Source organism: Grammomys surdaster, unplaced genomic scaffold (assembly GCF_004785775.1).
Source record: "Grammomys surdaster isolate TR1022 unplaced genomic scaffold, NIH_TR_1.0 125889, whole genome shotgun sequence".
Taxonomy (NCBI): domain Eukaryota; kingdom Metazoa; phylum Chordata; class Mammalia; order Rodentia; family Muridae; genus Grammomys; species Grammomys surdaster.
The window spans coordinates 4,098,998-4,110,484 of record NW_021620714.1 but is presented as its reverse complement, the minus strand read 5'-3'; the positions used below and the strand labels follow the sequence as shown (position 1 = coordinate 4,110,484).

Here is an 11,487-nt window from a genome sequence, read left to right as displayed (position 1 = left end):
TCTCTCTCTCTCTCTCTCTCTCTCTCTCTCTCTCTCTCTCTCTCTCTCCTCCCTCCTCAACTCCCCTCCCCATGCCCTAAATAAACTCTATTCCACACTATGGCTGGTGCTCCAGAGGGAAGGGCACCTCAACATGACCTATTGAGGCACCCCTCCCACCTCACCATTCCCTGCTCTACAAAAACATATTCCTGGATCTCCTTTTTTTTTTTTTTTTTAAATAAAACACAACACTTCCCCTTACCTCTTCCCCTTCCCTTGCTTGGAGTCCTAGTAGTCTGAGAGGCATGAACCATCCAACCCCAGTGGAGGAACCCTGCCCCCCAGGGCACTCACCATGTTTTGTACCAAATCTTGCTTGTTCCTGGCTGAGTCAAGTGGACTCTTTGTCCTCAGCACCATCTGTAGCACCATCTTGGGAGTGTGAGAGGCTGAAACACAGGGTGAAGGCCCTGTCTTCATCTGTGCCCCCAGCCCACTGCTGGTCAACACACAGAGTGAAGGCCTGTCTTCATCCGTGCCCCCAGCCCACTGCTGGTCAACATCCTCAACACCTCTCTGAGGACTCTTCTGCTCTGAAGTCTCAAAGCAAGGACAAGCGGCATACACAAAGCAAGAAAAGATTGGGCCCGCCACGTTCCCTATCCTGGGTTTGCACCACCGATAGCTCAGCCTCTCCCCATGGGACCTAAAGAAAGGCTTGGAGGAGAGCAGCGGACAAAGCAGAGCTGAGAGGAGTGTGACGACGCTTTGGGCATGACGTGGATAGACTGTAAGAACTGCAGGATCATCAGGATGTGGTGCCATCCACTCCATAGTGGCCACTATCTAAAGTACAGGCTTGCCTCTGTCGGTTACAGCATCCAGCTGTGCCACGGGTGGAAGAGAGCCTGCATGCAGGTCACCAGGGCTACAGAGGGTCCCATGGTCTAGGCAGCAGTCTGATACCACACGGCAGAATTTATCGCAGTAGCAGCTTCCTCTCTTGCAGTGGTGATTGGCTCCCAGGCAGCAGAGAGGCTGGGGTTGGGAACAACTGCCTGGAGAAGAGACATTTAAAAAGACGAGATTTTACATGGTGCAGGCACAGCTGGACGTGCGTGTGCCAAAGAATGGCTTTGGATTCCTACTGATAGGTTACTTCTTCACTGCCAATGAAATGAGCCAATTCAAGCCAGATTAGATTATGTTAAAGGCAGGTTTGTTGGGAAGCTGCTCTCTCGGGCAAGTTTACTGACCTCCAAGGATTGAGGTCAGGGGAGTCGCCATGGGGAAGGGGGTGGGGAGGAAGAAAGAGAGAAAGGGCCTGCTAGAAGAGAAGAGGAAGAAAAAGAAGGAGAGGCAGTGCAAAATGTCTGGATTATATAAGGAAGAGCCTCTGGGGGAAGGGCAGCCCTGCCCCTGGGCTGGAGAGTTCAAGGACTGGGGCAGGGTGTGCCAAGTAGAAACTGAGGGATGCTGGGAGAACCCAGAGGCCAGATCTGCTTTGGTATGTAAAATACGTGCCTCAATCGCTTGCCTGAAACCAAACACCTACCTCAAACCACAGATGAGCCTCCTCTGAGCCTGACTGTAAGACTGTGGTGCTCTGAGGGGAAAGGGGGTAAGAGGAAGAGCAAATCTGTAAATCTGTCTGTCCTCACATGTACGTTTCGTCATCTCCGCTTCCCTGATCATTTCCCTAAGTTGCTCAACTCAGTGGCTGTCTGTTTATTAACCCACGAATGAGCAGGCGTACCTCTCTTAAGAGATGGGGAAGAGGCAGGCGAATTTCTGAGTTCGAGGCCAGCCTGGTCTATAGAGTGAGTTCCAGGACAGTCAGGATTACACAGAGAAACCCTGTCTTAGAGAGAGAGAGAGAGAGAGGGAGAGGGAGAGGGAGAGGGAGAGAGAAATGAAGAATGAAGATGAAGCCTGGGCAGGCGGGGATGAGGAATCAGTTACTGAAGAGTCTGGTTCATGGGACTGGGTCCTGGGAAGCTTAATGCCATTTTTTTTTTCTTTCTCCTCAATTGATTCTTGTTAGTTCAGCACCTGCCTGGGGCCTTGTTTAAGGATAAACTTGAGGACTTTCAGAGTTGACAGAGTCAACAGAAGCAGGCCTTTGAAAGGATGCAAGGCTGGGTGTGGGTAACCTAAAGTGTTGTGAAAACAGGACTCTGAAGCCCAGGGAAGTGGTCCAGGACCTCTCAAGATAAGAGTGGGCGGGGCTGGGGCTCTGACTATGCCTCAGCCTCCAGCTCATTTTCAGTTCAGGGGCCTCCTCCTCTATTTCCATTCCTAAATCATCTCTCTTCCCAGACATCCAAGACCAAGAATCAACTAAAGAGGGAAGGGTGGGAGAAGTCATTCAAATGAAGGTTGGCCTTTTATTTGTGAGTCAATGGCACCAATGTTTACTTTACTGTCATGAGGCATCACTAGTCGGGATGGAATGGAACCAGGCTGAATTAAACAGAATAAAATAGACCTGTATACATTATACATGACAAGAGTAAGTTGCTTTAAAAGTTGCCTTAGCTACATGGATGAGTAGTTCATGACCTAGTTCAGGTCACAGAACAATTAATGTTTATAAAAGTGGATCAGAGCCAGAAAAGCCTGAGAATCTAGAGAGATGTCCTCATTCTGTAGATGGAGGATGGGTGCCCATGGCCATGCCTGTACTGACCACAGACCTGGGCAAAGAAACATCTTCCTGGCTTTCCTACCACCTTGCCTCCAGGAGTGTCACACCTGCCTGCACCTGCTTCTGAGCCTTGGTGAATGCCGTGCCGTCAGCTTGGGAGGCCTGTCCCTTCCAAATCCATTAGAAGAAACAGTTCTTACATATCAAGGTCACACTTGAACCCAGCCTTCCTTCAGCTATAAAGGAAAATCCAGTCACAACATTTGTGGGAAAATGGATGAGACTGGAGAATATTGTGCTAAGAACCTGAGGCTCAGAAAGCAAACACGTCTTTTCCCCTACACGCTAAGCCTAGATTTTAGAGACCGCATATGTACATGTATGTGGGCAAGGATGCTAGTTATAAAAGGGCACCATGAGAGAGGGGGAAAGGTCTTCAGGAAGGGCTGGGGAGGGAGAGAAGAAAGAACAGTGAGTGGGATAATAGAATAAATGTGATATGAAAGCAGGAGGGACAGAGAGGAGGGACAGGGAGGAGGGATAGGGGGGAGGGAAAGGGAGGAGGGACAGGGAGGAGCTACAGGAGGGAAATAGAAGAGGATCAAGGAACTTTAAATCAGTCTGAAAATGTCCTAATGATCCAGCACTCAGGAGGTAGAGGCAGGTAAATCTCTGAGTCCGGGGCCAGCCTGGTCTACAGAGTGAGTTCCAAGACAGCCGAGGCTACAAGAGAAACTCTGTCTCAAAAAAACAAAAACCAAAACCAGCCAAACAAACAAATAAAAAATCAAACATTGTAGCCAAGCATGGTGGGGCACACCTTTAGTTCCAGCATTCAGGGGGGAGATTTAGGCATAGGCAGGCAGATTTGTGCTAGGCTATCCTGGTCTACATAGTGAGTTCTAGACAGCCAGGACTATGTAGGGAGACTCTCTCAAAACAAGCAACCAAGCAAACAAGCAACCAAGCAAACAAACAAACAAACAAACCATCAGGTACTGATGGCATAGGAAGACTGTGGGAGCCTAGGGAAAGAGAACCTCAAATTCATTGGCTGCTTAGACTACAGAGCGAGCTCAAGCCAGCCTGGGTAACTTAGTAAGACCCTGTCCCAAACTCTAAAGCAAAGTAAAAATGTGAAGAACCCAGGGCAGCCAGGTTGGCTCCCTCCAGAGCAAGGCTTTGTCAGTTTTTTAGAGAAGGTGAGAGGGTGCAGGGTATGGAAGGGGGTGTGGAAAGTGGAAAGGGAGTGCAGGGCAGCAGGAAGGCTTGGGAAAAGATAACTTTATTGAATTTCCTGGGCCAGAGAGAGACGGCTCAGCAGTTAAGAGCATAGGATGCTCTTCCAGGGGACCCAGGTTCAATTCCTAGCACCCACATAGCAGCTCAAGTTCCATTTCTAACTCCAGTTCCAAGAATCTTCTGGCTTCTGGGAGCACTAGGCATGAACATACATACATGCATGCATACATACATACATACATACATACAATGCCCCCCACACATAAAATAATAGCAATAATAAAAGAGTCATGGATTTCCTGCTGTATTTCCAGGTACATTTTAGCCATCCCTGATCATCTAGTGGGTAGTGGCTGACGGGCCAGGTTGCTGTTAGTCTAAACCTGGGCTTGTTACCATCACCGTCCCTCCTGATCCCTCACTGCCTCCACCAAAAGTGTGCACACCAGAACCACCTCTGAAGACTCCACAGTCTTATCAATCAGACTCCAAGCTCGCCACAGAGACATCCGTGTGGACGCACCAAGCACATTCGGGATACATGTGGTGTCTGAGTAAGTGGGTCACCTGATCAGATCAGTGAGTGGGTACTAGCCATCAGAAGGTGGCGTATCTGACCAGAAATAAATAATATTGACTGACTAAATGCATTAGAACAAATGCAGGGTCTCCTTGACCTCTCAAATGGGGGTCAGCTCAGTTCCTCACCTGTCTTCTGGTTTGGAATCACAGGGCCCAGCCACAGCAGGAGGAGAAAAGCAAACCACATGGCTTCAGGCTCAGTAGACACAGAAGTGCTTCAGGGATCAAGGCCCGGCTCCAATAGCTACCCACTCGAGAGAGCTCACCTGGTGTCTTCACACAGAGGAGGAGCCAGGTGTGATTGGCAAGGGGGTGGCACCATGGCTGCATGGCACAGGTGTTCCAGCTGCTTGGATTAACTTACCTAAACAGAGGTCATTTTTACATCTTATGACCCAAACCTGGGAAGAATCTGAAATGCCAAAGTGGCAGGATACAAAGGATCTCAGAGAGTACCTGACCTTCCCATTTTATAGACAAGGACACTGAGGCCTGGGAAGGCAAAGGATATTTTGTTTTCACACCGTTTAATATGGAGAGCTGAGGTGACAGTGCTGGTACCCCAGCTCTCAGTCCATCGATATCCCAATCAGAATGAGAGATATCATAACAGTGGTTCCATCAACTACAGCAATAAACAGGGCACCTCAGTTCCCTTGCAGTGGCCCTCTGCCTGGCAGAACCGTTACAGTTCCGACACAAAGTTGAGGGTTAAGGGAAAGTCATTTTGAGGTTAAGGGGTAAAGAATTTTTCCCTTAGCTCCTATTTAAAAATGCAAAGAATTGCCTCTGTTGGGCATTTGGAAATGACTAACTATGATTTGAAATTGGTTATGTCTTTGGCCCAGGAAGGTTCTGATCTATCCCTGAAAAGGCTCTACTTTAAAAGGAGTGGTGGGTGCCTAAGACAGAAAATAGCCACTCCTAACCCCAACCTGTGGCCTTCCACTAAAAGCTGGTGAAAAGATTCACCCTAAATCTGGGCCACACCTCCTGGTGGCATCCCACAGAAAAGACCACGGACGAAGGGAGTTTTGTTTTTTTGTTTTTTTGCGTTTGTTTGTTTTTAGTCTGCCTACTCTCATTCTTGCTGGCAAGTTCATCTATCCTGCTGCTGAAACAGCAGGATATTAGAGCCCACTTCTTTGGGATTCCAACACAGAGTGAAGACCAGCTGAGACTTCCAGCCACATGGATGGAACAACTACCAGATTCCTGGCCTTTCCATCAGGTGACAGCCAGTGTTGGACTAGCCAGACCAGAGCCTGTACATCATTTTAATAGAGCCCCTTTTATATACATAAATCCTATCAGTTCTGTTTCTCCAGAGAACCCTAATATAGCATCCCATTTCTCTCTGGCATTTTTACTTATGTTTTTTTTTTAAAGATTTATTTATTTATTTTATTTATGAGTACGCTGTCTTCAGACACACCAGAAGAGGGCATCCAATCTCATTACGGATGGTTGTGAGCCACCATGTGGTTGCTGGGATTTGAACTCAGGACCTCTGGAAGAGCAGTCAGTGCTCTTAACCACTGAGCCATCTCTCCAGCCCCTTTACTTATGGTTTTTAAATTTTAATTTTAGTTATTATTTTTGGGTGCATGTATACACATGCATTTGGATGCCAAAAGACTAGGTTTGAGGCTCAAACTCAGGTTGTCAGCTCATATAGTGAGCACTTACCCTCTGAGCATCCTCACCCACTCCTTCCTGCCTTTATTATATGTTTTGTGACAACAACAACCACAAGGTAACAGACATGCAGATAAAGCAAGCAGCAATGTGCTGAGCCTGACAGGACAGAAGGCTGGAAGGAGCCTGGACTGCAAAGTAATCACTATGTAAGCAAACCAGAGTTATCAATTGATGTGCTTCCCCTGGAGCTCTTGAAATGTTGGGGAAACAAACTGTCCTTTGTCTGGCGTCTTGGCGGGGTTCTTGCGATGTGTAACTTGCATAACAATATCATAATAATCTTTAAAAGTGCAGAGTCTGGGATGGAAAACTGCCTCTCAGGGAGCCAGTGGCCAAGGCTGCTATGATTTAGTGAGATCAGCTCTCTAAACTAATAATATAGAAGAGATTTGTCTCCTCACAGCCCCAGAGGTCAAAAGTCATTTCCACGTAGAAGCAAAGACTTATTAGGTGTTGCTTGTCTAGGTGATTTGACTATCTCTTCACCCACACGGTGGGGATGTCACCCTTGAGAGGAGCTAAAGAGCCTAGAGGGAGGAATAGAGAAGGCAAGTTGGTTATGACCAGGAATACCAGCAGATGGCGCTACCAGCCCAGGAGAGGACAGTGTCCTTCCTCTCTAAGGGAGACTGCTTGCTGTAAAGGAAAAGCGTCTGGCTACTTCAGACATTGCACAGACATTCAGAAAGAGCCACACTGGGAAGAGTCCACTCAGGTGACCCCCTCCGGATGGCACAGGGACCCTCTGGCCTACATATTTCCAGGGAAGTGGGAGCAGGAAGGAAGTCGTATTTGCTTAATTGAGGGTAGCAGATGTTCAGAAGTTGGCAGAAAATATGGTCATTGTTTTGGAGAGGTTTGGCCATAAAGAGGAAATGACTTGGAGGAACGTAAGCTTAAGAGATAAATATTTTTTAAAAATATTTATAGTCACCGCTGCCGAGACCAGGATGGCCGGGAGAATCTCCGCCTTCCTTAAGAATGCCTGGGCGAAGGAGCCGGTGCTGGTGGTGTCCTTCGCTGTCTGGGGACTCGCTATAACTATGCCCATGATTAGCCCCTACACCAAGTATGCTGGCATGATCAACAAGGCCATACCCTACAACTACCCAGTGCCTGTGGGAGATAATGGGAACATGCCTGATATGCCCAGCCACCCACAGGATCCTCAGAGTCCAAGCTTGGAATGGCTGAAGAACCCATGAGTTCTTATGCTGATGGGAGAGGCCCCTTCCCTGTTGCTCTCCAATAAAGATGTAAAAACTAATAACCCCCCCAAAAATATTTATTTATTCAGATTTTTAATTAATATATGTTTGATACCTGAATATATATATGTATGTGTACCCCACACATGCAAGGCCTGTGGGGGCCAGAAGAGGGCATTAGATTTTTCTGAACTGGAGTTAGAAGCAACTTTGAGCTGCCATGTGTGTGTTGAGAACTGACCCAAGGTCCTCAGCAAGAACAGCAAATGCTCTTAACTGCTGAACCGTCTCTCTAGCCCCAGCCTGAATTTTTAAAATGGAAACAACGTGTCAACACTTTATTAGTTGTGCCTCTACTCTTCTTGAGAAGTTAAACACGCAAGTAATGGCCACAACAGATGAAGCCACGTTCTCCCAGGATAGCCCTTCATTTTCTGTGCACATTGCTCTGTGGAATATTTTTGTTTGGTTTATCTTTAGGGGGGAGAGGGATAGGGTCTGGCTATGTAGCTTGTGCTGGCCTGGAACTTAGAATCTCAGCCTCTGGGGGCCTGAGATGCCAGGCTGCACCACCACACCCAGCTGGGTGGGATTGTCTTCCATAGGTCATTCGGCTTTTTGGCACAACTCACAGAGGTTTCTGTATCCTGGTCTCTGCAACTCAGTGACAGGGCAGAAGAAGATGTGTCCTGGCACAGAAGAGCTCTGGTGACAGAATGAGGAGGATATCTCTTCTGGATGTAACCTTTTTCTCTGTGGCGTAAGGAAGTGAACGAAGCTCAGCATTTAAGATTGCAGTGGCTCCTGTTTGGTTTCCAGCACCCACACTGGTGCTCAAAACTACATGTAACTGTAGCTTTAAAGGATGCTATGCCTCTGCCCTCCACTGGCACGCACGTGTGTATTTTGCTTCCCACTCCTCACAGAGTGCACACATATACATACATACTTTAAAATAATAAAAAGAAATCTTTTAAAAAGAACGGAAAAGTGAGCCTTCTAGAGATAGTATTGCTTTGGCCTAAAACCAATGTGAGAGGCCATGATTTAACAATAGTCTAGTCTAACCCACATGTGTGTGCATCCTTCCTCGGCACGGAAAGTGAAATTGGGAGGCCCAAGTAGATATGACCAGGGATAGTGTAGAAACGGGTAAGTGGGAAGGAATGGCGGGAACTGACTGGGCGGTGTGCAAGGAGCTGCACTTCAGGGTCACAGGGACTGAGCTAAGAGATCTTTAAGAGTAGCCACCTTCACCGCCTTGAACGCTGGGGAGGGCTGGGCGCCCCCTGGGGGCGGCTGGTGAAGAGGCCAGCACATGCATGGAAAACACCGCCCCGAAGGGACAGTACCAGCTCCCCATCTATCGCACTGAGGACTTCAGAGAGACAGAGAAACAGAGCTTTACTAACGAGCCCGGACCCCACCCCTCACCCCCAAGGCGAAGCAGAGAACCAACTCCTGCAAGTTGTCCTCTGAGCATCACATTTGCACCGTGGCACAGCCTCCCCCCCCCCCCCACACACACACGAAAAAGATAATTTAAAAATGTAAAACCAAGCTGGCAGTTGGAAAGTGGCAGGCTTTCCTTGTTGTTTGTTTGTTTTGTTGTTTTGTTTTTAAACGACCAGCTAACCCTTTGCAACAAGAGACACGCTTTATACGGCTTTTCAAAGAGTCATGTGGGTGCCTCCGATTACCTCGGAAAGTGCTGGTTCTGGAGTGTAGGCTTTTTATAGCTGAAGAAAACACAAAGGATCAAAGTTTCTGTGTCGCTTAAAAGTGACTTACACGGTCAGAGTTTGGGGCAAGCACCGTGGCCTCCCATTACTGCGACCTTCTGGTAACGCGAGTAGAGGGAGTGCCTGGGACAGAGGGCCTGTGCATTCCTGGATAACTTTGGGGTGAGCTTGATCTATAAAAAGGAGGCTCCGCTGAGCAGCTAAGCCTCAAGAGACACAGCAGGCGACGGCGGCGGGGGTGGGGGTGGGGTTGGGGGGGAGAAAGGATAGGGTTGAGTCGTGGGGGAGGGGGAAGGCATGTTTGAGCTTTCTATCCAGCTGCAGGTGAGGAATGTGACCCCCAGGGCTCAACTCTGCACAGCAGCCATCCCTCAGAAGTATAAAGAGGGAGCAACTGTCTGTGGCTCCATGTATTATTCCCTTACCCTTGTTTTAGACAGTCTCTCTGTCCTGGAACTCTCTATGTAGATCAGACACCAAGCTGATTACTTCCAGTGAGTCACTTCAGTGGAAAGGGCAACACACTACCCTGACTTATCCGTTATGATATGGATCTTCCTTTCCTGCGTGTAACACTTCTATACTAACTACCATCCACGGACTTACAGAATGCCTGGTCCACTCGCATGTATTCCACACAGCATTGCTTCTGACCACAGAACTCACTTCACAGCCAAAGAGGAGCAACAGAGGACCCATGTCACGGAGCCCACTGGTCTTGCGAGCAGCTGGCCTGATAAAACAATGGAATGATCTTTTAAAGACAGCTACAATGCCAACATAGGCTGTAGTAGCCTGCGGGGTGGGGCAGGGTTCTTCAGAAGGCAGCACGTGATCTGAAGCAGCACTGGAGTAAGTGGTACTTTTCCTCCCCTAGCTAGGATTCACAGGTCCAGGACACAAGAGGCAAAGATGGGACTAGTTTCACTCACTATCACCCTAGTGACCCACTAGCAAAATATTGCTTCCTGTTTTCACAACCTTATGGTCTACTGACCTAGAAGCTTAGGTTCCAGAAGAAGGTGTGCTTCTTCCAGGAGGCAAAGCAAGCATTCCATTGAATTGGAAGGCTAAGGCTTCCTCCTAGGGCTGGAGAGATGGCTCAGTGGTTAACTCTGCCCTTCCAAAGGTCTTGAGTTCAATTCCCAGTTACCACATGGTGGCTCACAGCCATCTATAATGGGGTCTATAATGGCCTCTTCTGTCATACAACTAGAATACTAATATATATGAATAAATAAATAATACTTTTTAAAAAATCCTTCCTCATTACCACTTTGAGCTCCTGATGCTTTTGAGTTAGGCTAACAAAAAGAGTTACAGTTTAGGCTGACAAACAGGTTACTGTTTAGGAGGAGTGACTGATCCAGACTACTAAGGGGAAATTGGGCTGTTTTGCCACAAAGTAAGGAAAAGTACCTCCGGAATGCAGGAAATCCTTTAGACATCCCATGGTATCACCATGTCTTGTTATTAAGAACAATGGCAAACGACAACAATCCAATCCAGTTAGGATGATGAATGGCCCAAGCCCTTCAGAAATGAAAGTATGGGTCACCCCTCCAGGTGAAGAACCAAGACCCTCTGAGGTGTTTGCTGAAGGTGGAGGAAAGACAGATGGACAGTAGGGAAAGGCGGTTAGAAATACCAGCTAATGCTGTGTGACCCATTGTATCAGGGTTCTCTAGAGTCCCAGAACTTATGGAATGACTCTATACTAAGAGAAATTATTGGAATGACTTGCATTTCTGCAGTCCAATTCACCCAACAATGGGAGCTATGAATGGGAAGCCCAAGAATCTAGCAGTTGCTCAGTCTCACGAGGCTGGGTGTTACAGCTGGTCCTGAAGAAAAAGGTTCCAACAGATGTGCTGGCAAGTAAGTGCAAGCAGGCAAAGAAGAGTGAGCCTTCCTTCTTCCATTCTCCTTGTGTAGGCCTCCAGCAGAAGGTATGGGCCAGATTAAAGGTGTATACTACCATACCTGGACCTAAGCTGTTCTTTACTTGGAACTTGCTCTGTCCCAGGCTCACCTTGAACTCAGAGATCTGCTTGCGTCTGTCTCCTGGGATTAAAGGCCTGTACCACCTTTCCTAGGCCTAAAGCATTTCATGGCCACCATGCCTCAAGATCCAGATCAAAAGCCCGGGTCTTTCAGCCTCAAGATCTGCATCACAGGTGAGCCTTCCACTTCTGGATTGTAGTTCATTCCAGATATAGTCAAGTTGACAACTGAGAATAACCATCATACCAGTTCCAAAAGTGAGGGTTGTAATTGACATTAGCATTTGTCTTATTCTGTTAAAAATATGCTTGTACACACACACACACACACACAGAGAGAGAGAGAGAGAGAGAGAGAGAGAGAGAGAGAGAGAGAGAGA

General features: G+C 47.7%; 1 protein-coding gene and 1 pseudogene across 3 annotated transcripts in view; one reads left to right on the top strand and one right to left on the bottom strand.

The window, feature by feature from the left end:
* The window catches only part of LOC114608340, a 2,724-nt gene extending 1,070 nt beyond the window's left edge, over window positions 1–1,654 (bottom strand). For 2 of the 3 annotated variants that reach the window (XM_028752301.1, XM_028752300.1), the window contains exons 1-3: window positions 1,239–1,343; window positions 846–1,040; window positions 337–431 (exon numbers count right to left, since the gene is read on the bottom strand). In XM_028752301.1, the coding sequence (XP_028608134.1) occupies window positions 337–431; window positions 846–1,040; window positions 1,239–1,269 (321 nt within the window). In that variant the 5' untranslated portion in view covers window positions 1,270–1,343. Of the gene's footprint in view, window positions 1–336; window positions 432–845; window positions 1,041–1,238; window positions 1,344–1,537 lie in introns of those variants that run through there. The other variant, XR_003709347.1, reaches the window with a different exon arrangement.
* Window positions 1,655–7,104: 5,450 nt separating this feature from the next.
* On the top strand, window positions 7,105–7,428 carry LOC114608287 (annotated as a pseudogene).
* The last annotated feature ends 4,059 nt before the right edge of the window (window positions 7,429–11,487 follow it).